The sequence below is a fragment of the Trichechus manatus genome, unplaced genomic scaffold (genome assembly GCF_000243295.1).
Source record: "Trichechus manatus latirostris isolate Lorelei unplaced genomic scaffold, TriManLat1.0 scaffold00167, whole genome shotgun sequence".
NCBI classification, from domain to species: Eukaryota; Metazoa; Chordata; class Mammalia; order Sirenia; family Trichechidae; genus Trichechus; species Trichechus manatus.
Genome location: NW_004444103.1, coordinates 2,211,821 through 2,238,936, shown reverse-complemented (window position 1 = coordinate 2,238,936; position 27,116 = coordinate 2,211,821). Strand labels below are relative to the sequence as shown.

General features: G+C 37.4%; 1 protein-coding gene across 13 annotated transcripts in view; it reads right to left on the bottom strand.

The window, feature by feature from the left end:
- The window catches only part of CADPS2 (calcium dependent secretion activator 2), a 573,575-nt gene that overhangs the window by 130,131 nt on the left and 416,328 nt on the right, over positions 1–27,116 (bottom strand). For 12 of the 13 annotated variants that reach the window (XM_004386536.1, XM_004386538.1, XM_012558431.1 and 9 more), the window contains 2 exons: positions 24,932–25,119; positions 6,724–6,825 (listed from right to left, as the gene is read on the bottom strand). In XM_004386536.1, the coding sequence (XP_004386593.1) occupies positions 6,724–6,825; positions 24,932–25,119 (290 nt within the window). Of the gene's footprint in view, positions 1–6,723; positions 6,826–24,931; positions 25,121–27,116 lie in introns of all 13 variants that reach the window. The other variant, XM_023740901.1, reaches the window with a different exon arrangement.

Here is a 27,116-nt window from a genome sequence, read left to right as displayed (position 1 = left end):
CCTGTGGGTGACACATTTTATGAATGGAATGTTACTGATCCCCAGATTACATTTAGCATTTCAGGGCTCTGAGGTCCCACTGGGTATGTTCTGAATTAGCATTAGCTGCCCAAGATGTGTAAATAATTCAACACATTTGCAGAGTACAAGTAATCCTGAATCAATAAAGTACAGAAAATGACTACACAGAACCTTAATGAATCATTACAAAACAAGTTTTAAAGGAAGGGAATCGTTTTGTTCTGCCTTTCAGGATAAGTATTTTGGGATTTTACCACTCTGATAGGTCTACAATAGCAAAGAGAAGGGGAAAACACTCAATTATCAAACAAAATTCAACCAAGTTTAATACCTAATCTGAATAAACTGAAGTCACCCTTATTCTCACTTTGGTAAGTTAATTACACAGATACATGAGCCTATATAGACAAGTTCTAAAATTAAGCCCTGTTTTCCGTACTCACTTTTAAACAGGTTTTATTGTTATCAAAGTTATATATGCACATGGTCTAAAGAGGAAATTCTTCTAAAAGACTTTTTACAAAAGAACAGAAGTTGCCTATGCCAGTTCCATCCCCTCAAGTAATTTTCTGCTTTCCAGAAAAAAAAAAAAAAAAACTGTTTGCAGCTTTTAGCTGATTCTTTTGGTATTTAAATTTCATGTCCCCCAATCACATGCTAATATTTCAACTCGTTGAATTTTCAGTGTTGATACTAACCTACTAACCTACCTCCTGCTATAAAAGAGAAGCATGTAGCTTTTTACCCCCTTTTCAAAGTTTTATTGACAGAGATAAGTGACATATGTCCCTGGGTGGCGCAAATGGTTTGCGCTTGTCTATTAACCCAAAGGTTGGCGGTTTGAACCCACCCAGAGGCACCACAGAAGAAAAGGCCTGGCAATCTGTTTTCATAAAAATTACAGCCAAGAAATCTCTATGGACCAATTCTACTCAGTCACATGGTGTTGCTATGAGTCAGAATCGATTCCATGGCAATGTTTTTTTTTTTTTTTAAGTGACATATAGTAAACTGCACATATTTAAAGTATAAAATTTGGTAAATTTTGATATACATATACACCTGTGAAACTATCACCACAATCAAGGTAGTGTACGTATTCATGACTCCCAAATTATTCTTCCCCACTCCCAGGCAACTACTGATTTACTTTCTGTCATATATATTAGTTCATATTTTCTATAATTTTAAATAAGAGGAATCATAGAGTATATACAATTTTATCCAATTTCTTTTACTATGCATAACTATTTTGATATTCATTCATGATGTTGCATGTAACAACAGTTCATTCATTTTTATTGCTGAGCAGTATTCCGGTTGAATAGAGTACATTTGTATCCATTCCCCTGTTGATGGGCATTTGGCTTGTTTTCAGATTATGGCTGTTATGAACACTGATGCTATGAATATTCATGTGAAGTCTCTGAATGGACATAAGCTTTTGTGTTCTCATGGAGAAATACCTACGAGTGAAATGGCTGGGTCATATTGATAGGTACTGAAATTTTTAAGAAATTGCCTACTTTCCACAAAGTGGGTTGTACCATTTTACATTCCTATCAACAGTGTATGAGAGTTCCAGTTTCTCCACATCCATACCAACACTTGGTATGTTCAGTTTTTTTGTTTTCTTTCTTTCTTTTTTAATTTTAGACATACTAACAATAGGTATGGCTAGGAGCCCTAGTGGCACAGTAGTTAAAAGCTTGGCTGCTAACCAAAAGGTTAGCAGTTCGAATCCACCAGCTGCTCCTTGGAAACCCTGTGGGGCGGTTCTACTCTGTCCTATAGGGTTGCTATGAGTTAGAATCCACCCGACGGCAACTTTTTTTTTTTCTTTTAAATGTATTGTGGATAAAAGTCCTTTTGGGGATATGTATTCTGCAAACATTTTCTCCCACTCTGTGACTTATCTTTTTATTCCCTTAAAAATGTCTTTTGAAGAACAAAGCTCTTAATGTTGATGAAGTTCGAGTTAACAATTTTTTTTATTTTATGAATCATGATTTTGGTATTTTACTTAAAGTCTTTGTCTAACTCAAGGACAGAGGGTTTTTCTCCTATGTTTTTAAGTGAAGTATGGATCAAAGTTAATTTTTTTTTGCATTTGGGTATCCAATATTTCCAGCACCACTCATTGAAGAAAGTATACTTTGTCTATTGCCTTTGCATATTTGTTAAAAATTAGTTACCATATGTGTGTAGGTCTATTTCTGGGCTCTCAATACTACATTGTCTTGATTATCGTAGCTTTATAATAAGTCTTGAAATTAGGTAGTGTTAGACTTTCAACATTGTTCTTTCTTAAACTCATTTTGGCTATGGTAAATCCTATGAGTTTCCACATAAATTTTAAAATTAGCTAGTACATTTGTACAAAACTCTACAGGGATTTTGACTGGTATTCCATTGGATCTGTAGATGAATTTTGGGAGAATTGAGATCTTAACAATATCGAGTCTTCTGACCCATGAACATGGTATATCTGTTTCATTTTTTTTCCCCAATCTAGATGACTTTAATTTCTGCCTTACTGTACTTGCTAGAACATCCAGTACAATTTTGAATAGAAGTGGTTAGAGCAGACATCTTTGCCTTATTCCTGATCTTGGGTGGAAAACATTTAGTCTTTCACCATTAACTACGATATTAGTTCTAGGTTTTCAATAGATGCCTTTAACAGGTTAAGAAAGTTTTCTTTTATTCTTAGTTCGCTAATTTTTGTTTTTAAATCAAGAATAGATGTTGGATTTTTTCATATGCTTTTTCTTTATCTATTGAGATGATCATATGGTTTTTTATTAACAGAAATAAATCCTGTTAATAGGGTGCCTTACACAATTGATTTTTAAATGTTAAGCCAACCTTGCCTTCTTGGATATACCACATTCATCATGAGGTATCATCCTTTTTATATATTGTTGGATTCAATTTGTTGAATTTTTGTTATGAGTTTTTATATATATGTTTATGAGGGATACTGTTCCGGAGTTTTCTTTTCTTGTCATGTCTTTGGTTTGGTATTAGGGTGATGCTGGCATCATAGAATAAGTTGAGAAGTATTTATTCACCTTTAGTTTTATGGTAGAGTTTACATGGATTTGGTATATTTCTTTCTTAAACATTGGGTAGACTTCATCAATGAAGCCAATTGGACCAGGAGTTTTCTTTATGGAAAGGTTTTTAAACACAAGTTCAATTTTTCTAATAATATAGGGATGTTCAGATTACCTGTTTCATGTTGAGTGAGGAGTTTGGTAGTATGCATTTGCATTAATTGAGCATTATTTTGATTCCATTTTATCTCTATAGTTTGCTTTTTTTTTAGTGTTTGCTTTAGGGTTGGTATACATATCTTTAATTTTCACAGTCTATCTTCAAGTAATATTAGACACAATAGTTTACTTCCACTTTCCCCCATTGGCCTTTCAAACATTGTTGCCATACATTTTACATCTACATGTTATAAGTCTGACACTACACAGCTACTATTTTGTCTTAAACAGTCAATTATCTTTTAAAGAGATGAAGATAATGAAGAAAGTCTTTCATATTTACCCATATATTTACCATTTTCATGTTCTTCATTCCTTAGTGAGGAATCATATTTCTTTTTGGTATCACTTTCTTTCAGCCTGAAGGACTTTCTTTAATATTTTTTATAGTTTAGGTTGGCTGATGATGCATTATTTTGGCTTTTGTACATCTGAGAAATTTTTATTTTGTATTTGCTTTGGAAAGACATTTTTCTTAATTTAGACTTCTAGGTTTATCATATATTTTTTGTTGTTGTTGTTTTCTTTCAGTAAATTAAAGATGTTGCTCCACTATCTTCTTGTTTGTATTATTTCTGAAGAGAAATCTGTTGTTATTCTTACCTTTGCTCCTTCATGTGTATCTTTTTTTCTCTGGCTATTTTTTAAAATTTTCTTTTCATCACTGTTTTTAAGCAATTTGTTTTTCATATGTCTTGGTGCAGTTTTTGTTGTTTCTTGAAGCTTTTTTGTTGGTTCTGAGGGTTTACAGTTCTCTTCAAAATTTTGAAATTTTCTGCTATTATATCTTCAAATATTTTTTCTATACCGCCTCTTTTCCTTTAGGAACTTTAATAACACATATATGAGGCTGCTTGAAGTTGTCCCATAGCTTACTGATGCCGTGCTCATTTTTTCTTTTCAGTCCTTTTACTTTGTTTCATTTTGGTTAGCATCTGTTGATATGTCTTCAAATTCAAAAATTTTTTTTCTTCTGCCGTGTCTAATTTGCTGTTTATCATAACTAGTGTTTTTCTAGAGGTTCTATTTGTGTCTTTTTTATATTTGACATCTCTCTACTTAACATTAGGGTACCTTGTGGTGCAATGTTTAAGCACTTGGCTGTTAAACCAAAGGCTGGTGGTTTGAACCCACAAGCTGCTGCGTGGGAGAAAATACCTGGAGATCTGCTCTCGTAAAGATTACAGCCTAGGAAATCCTGTGGGGTAGTTCTACTCTGTCTTATAGGGTTGCTATGAGTCAGAATTCACTCAATGGTACACAACAACTACTTAACATATTTCCTCCATCTTCTTGAACACATGACATAAAGTAGTAACAATTTTTTTAATACCCTTGTCTACTGATTCTATCTTTGTTTCTTAGTCTTTTGATTGGATGGTTTTTAAATTCTCTTCTTTAGTAATATTTTCCTATTTCTCTGTATGCCAAGTAATTTTTGATTGGATACTAGACGTTGAATTTTACCTTGTTGGTGGCTGGATATTTTTGTATTCCTTTAAATATTCTTGAGCTTTGTTCTAGGATGCAGGTAAGTTTCTTGGAAACAATTTGATTTGAGTCTTGATTCTTATCAAGACAGAGTAGGGTAGCATTTAGTCTTGGGCTAATTTTTTCGCAATACTGAGACAAAACCCTCTGAGTAGTCTACCTGATGTCTGTGAATTAGAAGATTTCCACTCTGGTTAGAGGGAACTGGAACTATTTCTGGGCCTCTGTTAGCATTGGAGACTTCCCCCTGCAATCCTTTCAATGGTTCTTTGTCCAACTTTTGATAGTTTCCTCACATTCATACATTGATTAGTACTTAGCTGAAAAATCCAGTGGGGCACTCCGCAAATATCTGTAGCTCTGTCCCCTCTCTCTTTTCTTTAACACTCTCATCTGCAAATTCTGATTGCCTTGGCCTCTCTGGATTCCCAGCTCTGATTCCTCAAGTCAGGGAGTCCACAGGGTTCCAACCAGGTTCCTCCTCTCTGGGCCAGGGAGTGAAAATTGTCTCCAAACAGTAAGCTGAGGCAATTATAGGGCTTACAAAATTTGTTTCCCATTTCTCAGGGATTACTGTTATTCATTGCCTGAAATTTAATGTCTTGAAAACCATTACTTTATGTATTGTTGCCCCTCATTTTTTACAATCATCTCGCCTAACTCCAAACATACTTTTTGTCCCTCTTATCCTTTCTATGATAGCATCATCTTTTTGGGTTAGATCTAAATTCAGCATCTACATTATATTAATTATATAAATGTCCTCCACAGCTGAGACACAGTATACTTGTTGATAACCTGTTGCCTTAGAGTTGATTCCAACTCATAGCGACCCTACAGAACAAAGGAGAAGTGCTCCATAGGATTTCCAAAGAGCAGCTCGTGGATTCCAACTGCTGACCTTTTAGTTAGCAACTACAGCTCTTAACCACGGCACCACCAGGGCTTCATGACACAGTATAGTCTCTGAAAATTTCTTCTTTCAATTTTGTTTTAATGTCACTGAGTCTAAGTCCTTCATATTACAGATAAGGACACTGAGGCTCAGAACAGCCATGCAGTGTTCAAATGGATAAATAACAAGCCCCACCCCACCCCCCGGGGGGAATATTAGCTGAGTTTATTTTTTCAATAAGTTCACATAAAATGATTCCAAACCACATAAATGCAAAAGTCAGACATGCTGTCAGACATGATATTCTGATATAGTGACCTTTTATGAGGCCCAATAAGAGTGATAAAAGAAAATGTATTAGGATATTTCTGTTTGTAAGCATTCAATTTTGTTGAACTATCTTTAATCAGAGAAAAATAAATACTATCAATATCTTTATCTTTCTTTCCGCAAATGTTTCTTAGTACCAATTGTCAATATTTATTAAGCAAGGAACTCTGCTGGGTGCTATGGCCCTTGTTTTCAAAGTATGTAGATAAAAACATTAGTATTGACTTAAGCAATGTATGTCATAACTGTGTCAAGATTGACAAATGAAGAGCACAGGCAATAAATGCTAAAAGACTTCAGACCACTCTTTCCTGGAATAATGAAGAAAGGTTCCACTTGGAAGTGCGACTGGAAAGTCTCCCGGCCTGGAGGGTAGAATTGAGATATATATAGAGAGAGAGGTGGGGAAAGAGGCCACGCAAGGATGAGAAACGCAAACGGCAAGCCAGAGGTACACTGAAATGGATACTGTAGGGAGAATGGGTTCCCTAAGTGGGTAACAGAAATGGAATGACAGGCTGGGTATCAGACCACAGAAAGCCTTTAATGTTAGCATGATGAATTTGGATCATGCTCTACAGGCAATGGGGGGAGCTACTGATAGTTCTTGAGTAGAAGCAGAAAGACATCATGAATCATTTGTAGGGGATTAGAGAATTGCGTGAAGTAGAAGAAGCAAATACTCATATTAATGAATAGAATCTATACCTGAAATGGCTTAGCTGATTTTCTAAAAGCGAAGAGAGTCTCTCTTTTATCTCTTCAAACCTCTCTTTTTCTTCCACTGAAACAGTTCCAATTCCATCAGGCCTGGAGAAAAAAAACCAGAACCAGTAATTTATATTAACAGACGATTTACTTTTATATATTAGAGAGCACAATAATGCTAATACTTTAAACTATTTTAATGCCAGGTTCACACAGGTACAATGACCTATATTAATCAGAATCAGACCTGCTTTTCCCTGAAAAACCCAAGTATTTAAGTAAAAAACAGATGGTCTAGAATATACATATTAGTTATGTCTATAGAGAAAATTTATTGGAGATGTTTGCATATTGGCTTCATATTTTGATCTGGAATGAAAGAAACAGAATTATTCTCTTTTAGACAGACTTCAAGCTAAAATATTACAATAAATATTTTCCAGATCTCAGAAAACAATGACCAGTCCTTGAAAATGGCAGTGAAAAGTGTTTTATAGTGGTACCAAACATTTAACCAATTAAATGAATATCCCCTGAATGGAAATATTATAAAAAATATATTGAATGCAAGGTGAAATCTCTCAACCATTTCTCTTCCAAATAAAAATAAAGCTAACATGAAATTGTAGATTTAACTTAAATTGTTGTAAGAAACACATAGAAATTTTGGATAAATTTAGAGGTTTACTACTCTACTGCTTTTTGGTATAAATATGTAAGAATATAAGTAAAGACAAACATTTGAGTAAAAAACATATGAACAGAAGAAAGACTAGTTACATCTCCTTTTAAGACTTTTATGGTTAACCAAATATCCTTATGGAATCAATGCAAGTTTCCATTCTGTTTAAAAAAGTAGCTATGAAGACTTCACAGAACCTTCTTTTACTATGATTAGGATTAAAAATATAAAATATATCTAATAGCAGGGATTTAAAATTTATTCTGTATCATTTTAAATATCTATCTGGTTGTACGGCAATCATTTAAAATTTTCAGCACGTACATTTTAATTGTTTGTTTCTGTTAACCCAGAAAAAGACATTCATCTCATATTCATTTCAAAACCTGTTTATATCCTTCAATCACAAAATGAGTATTTTGCATTAAATGACAACTAACAATAATTATTTCTTCCCTTATTAGCTTATTTCTCTAAAGATTACATTTAAATTCCCAAAGGCTTATGTATTTATCATTCCAGTTTACTAATTTTTAATGTCAAATAGGTAGAAACAGGGATTATTAAAAAAAGAAAAACAAATGCTTAAAATAACATTGCCAACAAGATTTTTATTTCATGCTCCCAATTACACACACACACACACGTGTATATGTGTGTGTATGTATATATCTTTGATGCTTGTTAACTAGTCAATTAGAACCAAAGCAATTAATTTTAAAGTTATACTTGAATCATACTGACATAAAGACCTCTTATTCATATCAAAGCATCATTAAATTCAAGAATTTTTCTCCAATAAACAATAAATAATTTGTTACTTCAGAAACTTGTATGCTGCTGGAATTCATGCTTTGCAAACATTTCTCATAATTATACTATATTCCTAAATTTAGAAGCATCAATTATTTAATTTGAGGTTCAGAATAACATATCAATCACTTTTATTCCATCAGAAAGCATCCTGAATGTTAACTACAGGAAAAAAAAGGCAAAATATCGTTCTTCCCTATTTTTTTTTAGGAGGCAGGAAAGCAATGCTGGCATAAAACTCAGCTGTTACCTCAGCCGGATAGTACAGACAAGCACTGACAGTGATCACAGAAGTTTAGCTGGGGAATTCGATACAAATCATTCATTTGGCAATCTGGGCATTCAGACAAAAACTATAAGATAATTACGTTATCACACAGACAACAGTGAAAGTTCATACGGGAAAGTTATGGGTGGTTATCTCACAAAATATACCTATGCAAACTTGATGAAAAAGGGCACAGAACTTCTCTCTCTCTCCGCAAGCCCCTTCCTTGTTAGAGGATTGTCAACACACTCTGATGAGCCTTTTCTAACACTTCTTGGCTCCATACCCTGCCACGGTGGCACTCCATGGAAAAGCCAGTCATTGCAACGGTCTACAAGACCTCATAGAACCCCTCCTCCCCACAATCACTCTGCCTCTCTGATGTTATCTACACTCTCACCTGCCCTGTCCCTCTACTCCAGCCATACTGGTCCTCCCACACAGGAGGCACGTTCCCATCTGCCTCAGGGTTTTTGTACCTGCTGTTTCCTCTGCCTGGCAGCTCACACAGGTGGCTGGCTCGCTTGCTTCTCACTGGGCTCTACTCACAGGCTCAGGGTTAGAGAGGCCATCCCTAACCACTCTGTATAAAGATGTAATCCCCTACTGTCATATTGCTTGGCATTGTACATATAGTTGCCATCTGATGTGATATATTTAGCTATTTGTTGATTGTCTGCCTTCTTCATGCTGCATCTCTAGCACCTAGAACAGTGGCTGGCATATTGCTGCTGCTTGATACATAAATGCTAAAGGAACAAAGGAGTGATATGTAGAATACAAAAATATCAGTTATAAAAAGATTATGTGAATTCATGAATTAGTAATACCAAATATCATTATTAATGTATCTTATTAATATGGCATAAATTATTTGGAATCTTCTTATCATCTAACAGTAGGAAAAATAGGAAATTTTGTGAAAAGCAAACAGAAGCAGGAATTGTAGTTAAGTATTCTAGGGAACTATATATATCTAATAAAATGGCATGTATTTACACTGAGCAGAAAATTTTAGTGTTTAGCTGTCATTTCAGTTATTAACAAAATAGTTTATTTGCAATATCAAGGACAGAATTCTTCCCCTGAGTTAATAACAAGAACGCTGCATTTTTGATGTTGATAAAAAGATGATGTTAAAATGTGTTTCTCTTCGAATTCTAACATAAACGAACCAATTTTCTGATTTGAATGTTAATTGGGGTTTAGGCTCTATGACTGATAATTAAATATTAAAGTGGCTCTAATGAGAAGAGAAGGGTATTCTCCTGTATCAAGATTTGATACTTTCATTTTCTCTGGGGCCTGTAGTTACCGAAGTTACAGGATTTTAATTTAAAAAAAAAAGGGGGCACTGTGTAAGAAGCCTAAGCTATGAACAGATTCTAAAACACGGTTTCATAGTAGAAACAATCCTTTTAATTATAGATACAGTCAAACAAGGTATGACATGGAATTTCCTTCTGGTATTATATAACCAGCAACTGAACACCAAGTACAGTTGTGTCTATGTTAATTATTCTTCAAAGATTCTTCAAAAACAGAATTCGTACAATAGAACCTTCTGCCACTAACGCTTAACAGCCTGATCTACACCTGCTGATAAGCCAAGTTCTGTTCTCAAAGAAGGTCTCACATATATGTGCACACACACTCATGTGTGCAGACACACACTCACACATACTCATAGACACACACTTTTTTGAAAGGCAGAGTCATCCTAAAAAAAAGACAAAAAGTGTTTATGATGACTATTCATTTAATTTCATCATCTTCCTCTATGAACCAGGGGAATTGGTAATTTGTGCTATTCATCAATCTGACAGATTTAAGTTATTTTAAAACAAGCTACAAAATCCTTTATATACATTAGATATCTTGTCATGATTACCAATTTGTCCTAGAACAAGTACAACATAAGCATAAATTGTGAAAGATGTTTTCTCAAGACAACTCATGAACAAGAGGGATAAACAGCATTACTAATGCATTTTCCATGATCTCTGATGGCTTCAGGGGTAGATCGGATAGGAAATTAGTTTCTATGAAGATAAAGGACAATATAGTTCATTAAGAAAGAACCAAGAAAAAAAGATACAAAAATGTGTTGCAGAGTCAGGTATCTGAGCAAAAGAGAAAATAATTATCAATGAGGGTATCTACCTGAAAGTTCAGATTTGGCTCACCTGAGGGCTTCACTTCCCTTGGTTGGACTGTTTACATTTCACCTTTTATATTCCTTTTTTTCCCCCAGTATAATGCAAAATTTCAAAGGCCCATAAAACCAATAACAGCAAATTTTTGCATGTTTAATATCTATTTTATCTGGGCAATTTTGAGTAAAGTACACTTACTGGCTATCAACATTTTCCAAAACATGTTTTGAGAAAACAATGATTCTGTAACATGCTCCAACAGAAAGGCTTAAACAGCCTCAATTTTTGTCATGGAATATAAATTATGTGACCCTTTTGGACGTCTGAAGAGTAACTGTGTTATATTAAGGAGTCTGAGAAGCTCAATAGTAAAGAAACCTGTTTAACTTTGATAGCCAGCATTTCCTGTAATTATTTACTTAGTCATGGGACTTGCCCACAATTCCCACTTAAAAAGCATCATTCAGTGCTGATGAGCATTTCTTGTAAACAGCAGGAAAGACAGTGCTACCTAGATCTAGAATAATCACTGTCCAGTATCTTAAAAATAATGCATAAAACCCACTGCCATTGACTCTAACTCACAGCAACCCTATAGGACAGGGCAGAACTGCCCCATAGAGATTCCAAGGAGCAGCTGGTGGATTTAAACTGCTGACCTTTTGGTTAGCAGCCTAAAAATAATGCATAGTGAGCATTTTATTGTATTATCAAATGAAAACTGCAAGATCTTCCATGGCTATTTTCTCAAACACTTTTATCAGCTGAGCAGCTTCTAGATACTTGAGTTAATAAACGTGTCCTGGGCTTTATAATCTCTAGGAGGCAGCAGACTGCCTGGTATAGGGTGCTCAGGAAGCTTGTGGATTGAATGAATACAACAGCGCACAGAAAAGTCTGGTTAGGTTGATTAAATAGATTTCTTGCTTATTTGGGAAAAAAAAATTACTCTTTTATTTTCTCCCCCAACTCATCAGGTAAGCTTGTTGGGCCTAACAATCTGGTGGTTTGTTGTAAGAGATATTTTGCAAGCAACAAGTGGGCAAATGACAAAGTTCATGGTGTTTTTAAGTGTCTTACAGGCTTCGTCTCACCTGCCCTTTCCTATAAGGAATATATGACATCTTTGCTTCCTCTAGAGAGTCAGAAGGGGAGAGATACCTGGAGGGTGGTATTTCTGAATTGTCAATTCTGCCTGCAGCACAGCAGGTAAAAGCCACTTTGCACTTCATGTATTTCCCACCAATATCCATTTGTGAACAGAATGGAAAGGAGAAGAAGTCACAGCACGAGAGTAAGAAATGACAGAAGATGATGAGGGAGAAAACAATAATCTCTTATTTTTGTTTCCTAACCTATAACACCCCCTATTGTTTCAGTCAAAATGATCTATCATTTGGATGGTCATACATTACATACGCAGTGTCCTTTCAGTTCTGCAATTTTAAGTATCCAGAAGGGGAAATTAATTCTACGCATTTACTTTCACTGAGATGGAAGAAATAGATGTTCTATGAGAAAATATTTTGAAGGTGAAATTTTAAAATCATATTCTTTTCTTTTTCCAAACACTCCCTCCTCCTGGTCCTTTCCTAACTTGAATCTCTTACTACTTTCTATTTACTCTGGAAGTTTTTAAGAAGAGTAGATACACTATTACAGAGAAAGCAATAATCTGACAATGAAGATACAAGATCTTGGTGACTTAGTTTTTGTGTTCGGGTGATGACCAGGCCAAGGACGAAGGTGTTTGATAACTAGCCTCTCCTGGGGCCAAACGAACAAACAAACAAAAAACCTTGTTGGACTAATCTAAATGAAAACCACTGCTGCACACAACTTTATAATTCAAGAGCAACAAAACCCTAAAAGGAACTGAAAATAAAGACACTTAACGTCGCTGTAGAGTGTTCTTCGACATAAATTTATCATCCTGTGCCCCATACATAATAAATTATTATTAAAAAAAAGTCATTAAAGGACCATACATAAACCTCATAATTTGGAATGATGAATTTAATAACATAAAGACAAAAATAGAATTTTCCTATAAATGTCCCTTCCAGAAATAATTGATCATGCCATTTTACAAATATCATTTCAGGCTTCTTTCTATACGTTTATAGACATACTATATATTCTGATTTACAATCTGCTTCTCTTAATGAACTATAAACATTTTCTCTCACATCATTTAAATATTCTAATATATGCTTTTTAATATATTTCATTTTATATTTCATTATATAGATGTACCATAATTTATTTATCCATTCTCCAGTGGTAGAAAGTTAGACCTTTTTCCTCTAGTTTTCTCCTACCATTAATAGCAGTGCAATAACTAATCTTGTACTTTATGTTTTTAACCTATCTCTGATTGTCTCCTTAGAATAAATTCCTGAAAGTGGAATTGTTAGGATAAACAGTATGACAGTTTCAGGCATTTGGCACATATTGCAAAATTGCTTTCTCGGGAAGCACTTAGGAACTCACACACCGACCCGCAGTACATGAAATTATTAATCTCCCTGCAACCTCATCAACTGTGGTCTTTATCATTTGTTGCAATCAATTTCACTTTTATACATAAAAATGGTATCTCATTGTTTTAGTATGTTAACTTCTATGGTGTATAATAACACAACCTTGCTGGGTAGGTTGGGCCTTTCTGTAGGCCATTAAAATTATTCCATTTGACTCATTAAGAATATTTAATTGTGAACTCTAAGAAGTGCCACAATATATCACCTACAAAATTCATGAAACAGATGATCCAATGTCATCCATTTACTTAGTCAACAAATGTTTATTGAACACCTGGCCAGGTCCCAGGGATACAATGTAGGCAAAAAAGAACTGCTCCCTGACTGAGTAGAGCTTACAGAGGGAAAGGCATTATAAGAAAAATCAGACAATAAAGGTACAATAACAGTGATGACTTCTAAGAGGGGCAAAAGAACAAGGATCTGACCTAGTTTGGTGCATGAGGAAAGGATTCAGTTTGGTATATTCAGAATGGTATTTGGGCTGAGATGTGATGGATGAACAGGAGGTAATTAGGTGAAACTTAAGTAAAGGAGGGTAGAGTGAGGCTCTTAGGAAGAACAAACCCAAAGGAGGAACTGAAAGTAGGAGGCCAGTTTGGTTAGAAGAGTGGTTTTGACACAGAGTGGTATAAGACAGGCTGTAGAAAAGGCAGATGATGGGATGTTTCCAACAAAATCAGATGAAAGTCACTACAGTCTTGTTGTTGTGTGTCATTGAGTCGATTCCGACTCCTAGCGATCCTATATGACAGAGTAAAACTGCCCCATAGGGTTTCCTAGGGTGTAATCTTAAAAGAGAAAAAAATGTTTCAACAACACGTTTGCAAACTAACAGTTAACAACAGCTAATTTTCCCCTCTGCTCTGTACTCTCATACAACTTTAATCATAGCCTTTGCTGAATTTCTTTCTTTATACTCTTATAATATGCTTTCCTAACAGCCTTTCTATAAGACTATCAATTCATTTTGTGAAATTAAAATTCCTAAGCAATGACTTATGGAAAAATCACCAATTTCAATAACTTTTTCATGTCCTGGGCTTAGGTTATGAAGGAAGAGGGAGTTGATGAGACCAATGATTCATATGGATGCTCCGACTATCTGTAAAAGAGCAAATTCTTATTGATATCCTTCAATTTGTATACTTTAAGGCAGCCAGTGGGTTCCTAAGCACATGTCTCCCAGGAAACAGGCTGGATGTCATCACACTTTGGTAAGTCCCAAGGAGCAAGCACATTTTTGTCTTCCCTTAAATTATCTACACCTTCAGTCTTTTCCTCTCTAACTAGATGACGTCCTTATACCTGAGAATGCTCAACTTTCCCAAACTGTAATTAAAAAGGCTTCCCCAGCCCTTTATTCCTCCCTTTTAGCTATAATTCTAAACAGCCCTAGTGGTGCAAATGTTAAGTGCTCAGCTGTTTAACTGAAAGGCTAGCACTTCAAACCCACCCAGCAGCTCTGTAGGAAAAAGACCTGGTGATCTGCTCCCATAGATTACAACCCTGAAAACCCTATCGGGCAGTTCTACTCTATCACTTGAGGTTGCTATGAGTTGAAATCATCTCAAAGGCACCCAACAACAACAAAAGCTATCATTCTACCTCCCTCCTGCCCTTCACAATCAATGACCCAAGCACCCAAAACAGGAGCTGTGTCATATCCTAACCACCTACTTCTCCACTCACAGCAGTATGGTTTCTCCACTACCTACCTCCCCTCACCTCTGAACTGGTAAAGTCAGTCAACACTTTCCCTCTTTTCCATTCCTGTGGCCTTAGTTCAGGGCACTGTGATTTATTGCTTGGACTGTTAAAGAGCCTCCAGTTCACTCTCCATAGAGCTGTCTGAATAGCTTTTCCAAAACGCAAATTTGATGATATGACCTGCTGCCAGCAGAATAGTGTAGAAAGTAGCATTGGATTGTAAACCAAAGTATAAAATAACTATACAAGAGTCCATATTGATATAAATAGATGGTTGAAAAAATAAATAGGAGATAAAAGACAAGCCTTCCTTATAGAATTTCAAATAACATATGTAGATAGTTCCCCCTCCAAAAGGTGGAATTTAATCCCTTCTCTCCCCTTGAGTGTGAGTTGGATTTAGTGATTTACTTCCAAAGAATAGAGTATGGAAAAGAAAAAAAGTTTTTACAGTGAGGAAAGCTGGCAAATACTACCTTAACCAAGAGATCAAGGTTAGCATAACTAGTGACATCATGTACCCCCAATATGATGTGATGAGAAGGGCAATTCATCTCCTTTTAAAAACCCATAACCCCACTGTTACGGATTGAACTATGTCCACCCCCTAAAAGATAAACTGAAGTCCTAACTCCTGTATCTATGAACATAACCCTTGTTAGAAATAGGGTTTTTGAAGGTTAGGTTTTTAAAGGGTGGGTCTTAATCCTACATGACTCCTGTTCCTATAAAAGTGGAGAACAGACACAAGAGTCACACAGGGGGAAGGCGCCATGTGAAGATGCACATACAAGCAAAGGAATGCCAAGGATCGCCGGGAGCCACCAGAAGCTAGGAGAGAGGCATGAACAGTTCCTCTTTAAGATCCCTCAGAAGGAGTAAACATGGTTTTACCCCAACTTGGACTTCTAGCCTCCAAAACTGAGACACAATAAATTTCTGTTCTTTAAAACCACTCAGTTTGTGGCATTTTGTTTTGGCAACGCTTGGAAATTAAGATACCCAGTCTAATCCTGAAAATGTCAGACAAACTCAAATTGAGGGACATATGAAAATACACCTGACTAGTACTCCTCATAACTACCAAGGTCTTGAAAAACAAGGAAAGTCTGAGAGATTGTTGCATATCAGAGGAGACTAAGGGGATGTGACAACTAAATGCAACGTGAAGTCCTGGATTGTACTTTGGAACAGAAAAAAGCCACTAGTGGAAAAACTAGTAAAACCTGAATAAAGATTGAGATTTAGTTAATAGTAGTATACTAATATTGGGTTCTTAGCTTTGACAAATGTACCATGGTAAGGTTAACAACCTGTGTTATGCAGATGACACAACCTTGCTTGCTGAAAGTGAAGAGGACTTGAAGCACTTACTGATGAAGATCAAAGACCACAACCTTCAGTATGGATTACATCTCAACATAAAGAAAACAAAAATCCTCACAACTAGACCAATAAGCAACATCATGATAAAAAGAGAAAAGATTGAAGTTGTCAAGGATTTCATTTTACTTGGATCCACAACCAACACCCATGGAAGCAGCAGTCAAGAAATCAAAAGACACATTGCATTGGGAAAATCTGCTGCAAAAGACCTCTTTCAAGTGTTGAACAGCAAAGATGTCACCTTGAAGACTAAGGTGCACCTGACCCAAGTCATCGTGTTTTCGACTGCCTCATATGCATGGGAAAGCTGGATGATGAATAAGGAAGACCGAAGAAGAAATGATGCCTCTGAATTGTGGTTTTGGTGAAGAATACTGAATATACCACTGACTGCCAAAAGAATGAACAAATCTGTCTTGGATGAAGTATAACCAGAATGCTCCTTAGAAACAATGACGGTAAGACTACGTCTCACACACTTTGGTCATGTTATCAGGAGGGATCAGTCCCTGGAGAAGGACCTCATGCTTGGTAAGGTAGAGGGACAGCAAAAAAGACCCTCAAGGAGATGGATCGACACAGTGGCTGCAACAATGGGCTCAAGCGTGACAGTGACGGTGAGGATGGTGCAGGACGGGGCGGTGTTTTGTTCTGTTGTACACAGGGTCGCTATTAATTGGAACCAACTCGACGGCACCTAACAACAACAAAGTATGATGGCAACATTAGATTACATATTGTGTTTCTGAAAAACTCTAGTAGGTTAGAAGAACTACATGGAGATCCAACTCAAGACCAAAAACTCTTCTCTACACCTAACTCTGGATGCTAAGAAGTTTCCAGATGGAACCAGGTTTAAGAAAAGAGCAATGCTAGAGGTGTAGCTCTTTTTTCTGTTCATTTGTTAAACTGAAATATTCTAGCACATACTGAAACATTGCCTTTCCCTTGTCATTTCCTCAGTAATTGACCTACAGTAGACTCTTTTATTCAATGGTTCAGAAAAAGATATGAGTTGTTTGGTATGAATAAATGGTGTCAAGGGAAGACAGAGGGTCACCCTGGTGACTAATACCTAAGTTTCAGAGTTTGACTACTTAACTTTCTTTGGATGATGAGGTCTTTGACCCCTGCTCTGGGCTATATCTTTGCCACTCACCCAGTACACTCACAGTGTTTTCCAGCCACACTGGGGGGTGGTGGGGGTGGGGTGGGGAGGAAGATGTCTTTAGAACTTCACCATGGCTCCTGCCCATGATTATGGACAGTATTTGAAGTGAGGCTTTTCCAGTCCCTTCTCTCAGCTTGCAACTTGTTTGCAGTATGCTGATCTGACACTGACATTCTCAAAATTTACCTGAGCACTCTCAGTCTTTTACAGAACAATCCCGAAAGCTTATTTAACTAATACACTGTATATAAAATACTATCACTTGATATGTAGGTAATACTGCATCATTTACAAAGTGTTTATACCATTTAATTTGACTCATTTAGAAACCATAGTAGGTAGGCAGCACTGTTGTTATTATTCACAAAGAACTGGTGGGAAACCGAGGCTCACACAGATTAGGGCCAATTGCTCCAAGTCAGATAGCTCATGAGTGGAAGATCCAGGACAGGAGCAGAGATGTTCTGACTGAACTCACAGCTATTTCCAACCCACCAATCTCTCTCTCCGGCCTCCCTCCTCCTCTTTTTTTGGTTTGTTTTCTTTCATTTTGAAAGACGTACTTATCTTGCTTCAGGATTGAACTAGAGATTGGGTGGGCTAGATGCTATTACTAAAAAGTCTGCAGATGGCCTGATTAAGGCAGATGTGGGGTGCCTCTGTAGTTTCTGATAGAATCAAAAAGGATCCCTCAGTGCATATTTAAAGGACGCCTGCCTCTTCTGCCTCTTGACACACGTGGCATGTAGGAAGAGGCCCTTGGTGGTGCAAATGGTTATGTGCTCAACTACTAGCTGAAAGGTTGGCAGTTCAAACCCACTCAGCGGACCTTGGGAGACAGGCCTGGCGATCTGCTTCTGAAAGGTCACAGCCTTGAAAACCCTATGGAACAGTTATACTCTGCACACATGAAGTCACTATGAGTGAGAATCAACTTGGGAGCTACTAACAATAACAAGCACGCAGGATGAAATCTCTTGGCCCATCACATAAGGATAACATTGCTTATGACATTTGACCTGGTTGCCCACCTGCCGTCAGATTTATAATTTGTAATATTTATACACTTAACTTCTCTAAGTTATATATTCAAGGCTAGAATTTAAGAAGCGGTAATAATTTTTTTCTGATGACCCTATTTGATGCAATTAAATGCATTACTGTCTCTAAAATTAGAAGCCGGAAGTTAAGGCATAATTTCTGAAGTGACAGGCAAGGGGAAATGTTAGCATCTGTGAAGACAGAGGTATCGTGATACGATTGTTTGACTGATGCCTATTATGGTTCCCCACCATTCTGTGATATGATCTGGAATGCAAAGGGAATAGGGATTACTTTAGATATGAACTATAGTTCTGTCTGTCAGACTCCTGTACCCTGCACTTGAAAGCTAGCACATCTCAGCTGGCCGTTGTCAGGTGTGGAGCAGCTCTAAGACGGCCCTACTGAACTGTAGAAGAGTAGGTGAATACACTGAGTATCTCACATTAAATTGGGACCTAAAAGCCATTTTGTGATGCTGCTTTAGTTTCTCTACCCTCAGCCTGATTTACAAAACCAGGATGTATAACCACACACATCAACCTAGAACTTTGCCCTACAAGGCATTGTCTGCCGAAGTCGCTCTTCTCCTTCCTGTCAGTCCTCAGCAGCACTGTCGCTGACTGAGTAGCTGTGTTATTCATGGATGTGCATGGCTATCATCTTGCATGAGTGTGTCTGTTTCTGTCCTTGACTCATTTTTTTCTTTCTTCCTTTCTTTTTCTCTCTCTTCTTCAGTCTTAGCACTAGCCAGACCTTTTCTGTTTAACTCTATTCTTTTATTCCTGAAACACTCAGAGCGCTATTCAGAGATGAGTCTCCACAGACGGAACACACCTAGAGCTTAACGCGGTGTAAAAGGATGCACTCCCGGAAAAATTTCAAATCCACACAGTATTGTTGTCCTTCACTTAAGGCATTGACAAAAGGCACTCTTCTTTTTTTTTTTTTCCTTTCGAATTTTTGACAGAGGTAGTTCAGACAATGAGCAAAACGACTTTCTAAACGTGTGTCTTGACAGATGTAAAAATGACCATAAAAAAAGATGATGGCAACGAGTGGAAGAAAAGTTAGACTTGACATTGACAGCATTTTTAAACAAAAGTCTGTATAAATATCAGATGCCACATTAATAGATAAGAGACGCACATTATCCCAAGGGGAGATTTCCAAAACTTGGATATTTATTAGCAAAGAAATTAAGAGTATAATTATATACACGGTGAAATATTTCTACTTAGTATAATGTAGCATAGCCCTGAGGCGCCCTGGTAGTGCAGTGGATAACCACTCGGCTGCATGGTCTGAACCCACCCAGTGGTTCTGCGGGAGGAAGACCTGGTGATCTGCTTCTATAAAGATTACTGCCTAGAAAAACCCTATGAGGCAGTCCTACTCTGTGACATGGAGTTGCTATGAGTCAAAAATTGACTTGATGGCATACAGCAACAATACCAGCATAGCCCTATCTACTTTCCTACTCTCATAATTTACATTCTCATGTTGTGTAACAAAGGAAAACACTTTAGAATAATAACAATAATCAATACCGATGTATTTGATCATGATCCAGTACCTTCACATTAGTATTCTAGCCCTTTACAGAGTACCATTATAGTAAAAACAATAGTTTTACAGAATCAGAGTAACTATGGCAACCTATAGATTCAAACCAGGCTGCCTCCTAGGTGATGCCAGCAGCTCCCAGTTGCCTCAGTAACTTTCCATTAAAACGTGTCTTCAACACATAAATTTTGGGGGTGCATTAGCTAACATTTCCTACTTAATGTTCTCAATTTAATTTTACCTTTCTGTAATGATAACCAAAATAATCTGATCATAGAATATTCCTTGGGTTTTCTTTTTCACCACAACCACGTTATACTTGCCCATTTCAGAGAGCTGCCTCACTTTGGATGCCAATCTCTGGATACCCATTGGTCAGAAGGAATTAAGACAGAGCCAGGAGTTATGAGACAGTTTTGGTAGAACAGCCCCTCACATTGGCTATCGAAGATTTGCCATCCTTCTCCCCTCTGCATTACCCAGTCATCCCTGGCTTGCTGAGTGCAAAGGGTTTAGTTTGGGATAACTGGAAAACTACGACAATCTGCAACATTCTGCTAATTTCCAAACAAGGCTGAGTTCCTTAATGAGGTGAAAGCCTGAATGGATTCTGAAACTAGAGTCAATACCGTTTATTGAGGGCTGGAAAAATGGCAGCAGTGGGGACTTTTACCAATATTTATCATGAACCTACAATATGCAGAGTACTGTGTTAAGGTCTGCAGAGGATAACAGATGAATGACAGCCAGTTTTTGCCTTCAGAACAGAATCCTGTAGAACAGAAGTGTGCACACATGAGCGTGTGTGTTTACCATGTATACGTGGTAAAGGTCATGAGATAACTACTGAGAGAAAGGTTTTTGTGTTTAAACGAGTTAAAGTCTTCATGGTAAAGTTTTGTGATATCTGACTTTTAAAAACTGAGAAAAACAACTCAGTCAATTGGCATAACAGAGTTCATAAAGATAATGTTGTACATTCTAGTTTGGTAAGTAGCATCTGGGGTCTTAAAAGCAGCCATCTAAGATACAACTATTGGTCTCTACTCAACTGCAACAAAAGGGAATGAACAAAACCAGACATAAAGAAGAAACCAGTCCACAGGACTAATAGCCTATATGAACCATGGTCTCATCTAGCCTAAGACCAGAAGAACTAGATGGTGCCCTGATACCACTACTGACTGTTTTGACCAGAGACAAAACAGAAGGTCCCAGACAGAGAGGGAGCAAAATGTTGAACAAAACTCAAACTCCTACCTAAAAACGCCAGACGTACTGGACTGATAGAGCCTAGAGAAACCCCTGAGAATATCGCCCCAAGATACTCTTTGAACTTGGAACTGAAGCCACTCCTGGTGGTTACCCTTCATGGAAACAATAGATTGGCTTATAAAATAAACAATATCACCTGATAATACTGTGCTCCCCTTTAATAATCAACTATATGAGACCAAAGGTTGAACAACTACTCTAAAACAAAGATGAGAAGCTAAGGAGGGGCAGGGAAGCTAGATTAATGGAAACAGAACAAAAAGAATGGAAATAATGAGAACGTTGACACACTGTGAAAAATGTAACCAATATCACGGGACAAAGTGTATAAAAATTATTAAAAGGGAACCTAATTTGCTATGTAAACTTTTCACCTAAAACACAATAAACTATTTTTAAAAAACTGGGAAAAAAAGATATATTCCACAGAGAATAAACAGGTTAGTTGTGGTAAATTATGTAGAGGAGAATATCTTGGAAATAAGACTGAGTAGATAGACTGGGATGATACTGCAGAAATTGTGGTCCTATAGTTCATAATCTATTTTTTTCTTTTCTTTTTTATTGTTGTAATTAAATGAAGTTTACATTCCAAGTTAGTCTCCCATACAAAATTTTTATACACACGTTGTTATGAGACCCTAATTGCTCACCCCATTCTGCGACAGCACACTCCTCCGTTCCACCTCTGATTCCCCATGACCATTCAACCAGCTCCTAACCCTCTCTGCCTTCCCATCTCACCTCTGGACAGAAGCTGCCCCTTTGGTCTCTTGTATCTACTTGACTAAGGGGCACACTCTTCACGAGTATCACTTTATGTCCCACAGTCCAGTCCAATCCCATTCGGAAGAGTGGCCTCAGAAATTGTTTTAGTTCTGGGCTGATAGAGAATCCAGGGGCCATGCTTTCCAGGGCACCTCCAGTCTCAGTCAGACCATTAAGTCTGGTCTTCTTACTATCGTAATCTATTTTTAATTTCATAATCAAAGGGGAATCACTGAAGGTTTTTGAAAAGGGGTATGATAAAAATTAATCTGTAATTTTAAGGCTGATTGATAGACTACGATAGGGGAAAAAAAAACAGTAGAAAGATGAATTAAGATGTCTAGGCAAGAAAAAAAACAAAGGCCAGTGTTAGAGTAAAAACAATAGAAGTAGGAAAAAGAAAAATTTGAGGGGTATTATGGACAGAGAACATTTAACATGGCAAAAGTTGAATCTAATTGGTAAAGGAAAAGGATGAGTCAAAATGACTAGGCTAGGCTGGAGCAAGGGAGAATAAAGAAAACCAAAGACACAAGGGAAAGATTAGTCCAAAGGACTAACGGACCACAACTACCACAGCCTCCACCAGACTGAGTCAAGCACAACCAGATGATGCCCAGCTACCACCACTGACTGCTCTGACAGGGATCACCACAGAGGGTCCCGGACAGAGCTGGAGAAAAATGTAGAACAAAATTCTAACTCACAAAAAAAGACCAGACTTACTGGTCTGACAGAGACTAGAGAAAGCCTGAGAGTATGGCCCCCAGACTCCCTTTTAACTCAGTATTGAAGTGTCTCCTGAGGTTCACCCTTCAGCCAAAGATCTGACAGGCCCACAAAACAAAACAAGACTTAGTGGCCACACCAGCCCAGGGGCAAGGACAAGAAGGCAGGTAAGAAGGATGAGAAGGAAGCTGGTAATGGGGAACCCAAGGTCGAGAAGGGGAGAGTGTTGACACATTGTGGAGTTGGCAACCAATGTCACAAAACAATATGTATATGAATTGTTTAATGAGAAACTAATTTGTTCTGTAAACCTTCATCTAAAGTACAATAATAAAAAAAAAATGAACAGACCATTAATGGAAGTAGTATTAACCTAAATAAGGAAGTCATTCATTCATCCATCAAATATTTATTGAGCATTTACTTTGTGCTAGGAGTGTTACTTTATGCTAGGAACTCTGCTAGGAGCTGAAAGAGGTATAAGAGCTGGTTTAGTGAGATGATGAAGCTGACTTTATACAGGTCAAGTTTAAAGTGCCAGCAGGAACATTCAAAGTACCAATCATAACTAGAGATCTGTAGTTTAGGAGAAGAACTGGGGTGGAAATACCTGTATCTAGAGAGGTCACAGTAGAAGCTGTGGAAGGGGACAAGATCACTGAAGTAGAAAAATTCTCAGAAAGAAGAGATCAATTTCAAGGTCAGAGGTGGGGAAAACACTATACCGTACTTAGTTGTCGGGAGGAGCAGGAACTACTGGAAAAGATGGTCAAAGAAAACAGGAGGCGAGCCTAGAGAGTTCTGTCAGGGCAGGTAAGCAGCACTGTAAGAAGCATGGGATCTTGGACATTCCATAGCATTGACTTTTCAAAGAGATAAGGAGGTTGAAACCCAAGAACAGGCGACAGGATTACAATATCAGGCAGGTCATTTCAAGAAGCCCCATTAGGGAAGTGAGAGGCTAGAAGCCAGATGGAAGGCATGGTGAGAGAAGTTTGGTTCAGATGATAAAGAGAATAATGGAATGGGAGCTTGGACAAGTAACAATACTGAAAAAAATATGAGCCATTAGCTAACATTTTTTTGACCACTCACTATTCTAAGTACTTGACATACATTGACTCAATCATCACTACAATTTGTAACTTATAAGAGAGACACTACCATCATGTCTTTCTTATAGATGGGGAAGCTGAGACAGAAAGAAATGAAGAAACTTGCTCAACGTCACATAGTTAGTAAGTATTATTTTGAACCTACGTTGTCTGAGTTCAGAATCCCTTGAGCACTATGCTATGTTTTGAGGCTAGGTGAAGCTTAGGAAGGTTTGTGGGAAGCAAGGAAGGAAGCACAAAGAGAGAGAGATGGAGTAATGACTGAAGCAAGGCCAAAGCAGATGGAATTGGGGACAACTCCTTTATGGGAGGAGCCCTAACATAGACTCCCTGGAGACAGGCTTAAGAAAACAGAGGGAGAGAGGCATGGAGAGATTTTTAAGCCCAGAATGCATAGTTGTGTATGCGGGGTCTACCCTAGGTGATTTTTCTTCTGTCTTGGCAAAGCAGGAGATGAGGTCACTGTGGAAAGTACTAGAAGCAGGGCTTGAGATAAGGGGATACTTGTTCCTAAAGTATAGATTAGGGAAGGGTCTCAAAGGAGATGCTTCATAAAACCCATTACTTGTCTTTTTTTTTTTTTTAATCAATGAGAGTTTATTCCACAGCAAAGATCATCAGGTATACGCAAACCTATCAACTAACCCCATCGAGGCATACACATGCATCACAATATAAATACATATTGACACTTAAGCTGTGCAGATCCTAGTAGTAGGTGACACATAAAAACTAAAAGGCAGTTTTTAATCTCTCTCTCTTTCACGTAGCTTTAACGGCAAAAGGAAACCTTTAGTGCAGCCCACCTAAATCAATAGCATACTGATGTACATTTTTCCTTTGTGGGATTTTTTTTTTTCCCCTTGCAAGAAGTGTTTGCTATTTAAAATCTGTTACTAGGTGATAATTGCAAAGCATTTTTTTTTCTCTCTCTTCCCAAATCAACCCTACAAAAATTTCACTGTGTGTTTGCAAGTAAAAGTACCTGTTGCCGTGCACGTGAGAAGCACAGAATGCAAAACTGTAATGGAGCAGGGTTGGGTCAATGACAACACCGTTTTCTGAATGTTCCATCAGTTCTGTAAGGTAGCAGAGATGTCTGTAACAGCCTCTCACACCGTAACGGGCACAGTATTCATCTAACACAAAGACTTGACCAGGGCTAAACCAACCCTGCAAAAGAAAAAAAATAATAGTCACTTTTTCTTTCTGTACTAAGACTTTTGTTTTGTAGGCACTTGCAGGCATTATGAGCAGCAGCTGCATGAAACTGTCTTTGGATGTTTACTTTATTAGTGGTATGTCATGTCACTTTCAGAAGAGCTAATATTAATTTTGGAACTGTTTAGGACACTGGCAACCTAATACTAGTCTTGCTATACTGCCACAGCCATGCATGGGCAACTTGTTCTTCTCAGTGGTCCTTCAAAATTAGTCAGACTTATCCACAGTATCTAAATTGTCAATTAAAAAGGTGACATTCCAAAAAAATTTCATTCTTTTTATGAATCAATTAAAAAGAGAATGGTAAACCAGACACTATAATTGAAATTGTCTACTAACCAAAACCATTTTACAAAATAAACAAAAAGAAAAATTCCATAAGTCTAGCAGTTGTAAACATGTATAATTTGAGTCTTTAAATCGTTGGGATATTTTTCTCATTCTGTTTGTCTTTCTGTGATCAGGATAACAGAGTTCGTGTTTTACAGTAGTAGCGTCTGGTCTTCCTGAAATGAGATGCTCAGATGTACATGCATGAATCAGGGGTGCAACCTGGTTGGATGAACACGAGAGGACAGCCTTAGGTGGAGCTGGGCTAGAAAATATTTCCATGCATTATGTGGAATTATATGGATTTATATAAGATAATAGAGGAGGAAGGGAGAGTGGAGAACTATAAAAGGGGGCAGGATAATCATGCCAGATGACATCCAGGGTCATCCTGCCTCTCCAACACTGTTTTTATTCACACCATGCTTGCTATCCTCTTGTATGCCCTGTGGTGTTCTTCTCAGACTCTGTATTACACATGAGGACAGCCACAAAGTCAAAACAACTCCTTTCGATAATTCAGTACTAACCCCACTGAGTGGAATCCAAGGGGAAATTGTCCGTTATTGATGTTCACTCTAGGTGTGCTCATCCATGGAAAGATGTCATAGGGCTTTGTGATGTAAAGTTTGAGCTGGATCAGGCTCAAACTATACACTTATGTGTAGAATAATAGGTACTCAGTAAATGGTCTACAAATGAATTGATGAATTGTCAGTGTGATCATGGCAGTATAAATTGTTTCATTTCTTCCTGTCTATTGAAATATCTCTGACGAGTTGGAGCACATCCTGTCCAAAATCACATTTTAAAGAAAATGTAACTTTATTGCCTGGAGCTACCATGTTTGGTGGCCAAGAGACTAAAGCTATGATAGAAGCAGGCATATTCTGGCCAGAATGATCGCAGAGGAACTGCCCCGACAATACAAGTCCTTGGAAAGACACATATGAAGTTTAATCCCCATATTCTGAGGTAGCAAGCATTCCTTCTAAATATAAATTATATTTTTATCCCGAATTTCAATATATAATAGGTAGCAGTTTAGCTACACTACTTAATTCCTTTTTTTCTTTTTTTAAGGAATTCAAATTATCTTCTGAGTGCTAGATGAAACTAAAGCTTGCCTCTGTTACTACCAGGACCCACTGCCATCGAGTCAATTCCAACTCATGGTGACCCCATGTGTGTCTGAGCAGAACTGTGCTCCACAGGCTTTCCAATAGCTGATTTTTTGGAAGTAGATCTCCACGCCTTGCTTCCAAGGTACCTCTGGGTGGATGCAAACTGCTGTTTCAGTTAGCAGCCAAGCGAGTTGACAGTTTGCACCACCCAGGGGCTTTTTTATTACGGCCTCTGCCATGCCGTCTACCTTTCCAAAATCACATTTTAAACCATCACTTAGGTTGCCCTTCTAGGAACAAAAGACAGAGGTGCAAGATATCAACATCTGGTGAGCAGAATTTAAACCTTAAAATGTCTGTACAAGTGTCAATAAAGCCTATTACAAAGTTTTGTTTTTTTTTTTCTTTATCTTCATTAAAGCTTTCTGTTTTCATTCAGATTCTCTAGAGGGACTGATAAACCACAGTTCAGTGTCTCTTTGCGTCTCTTCT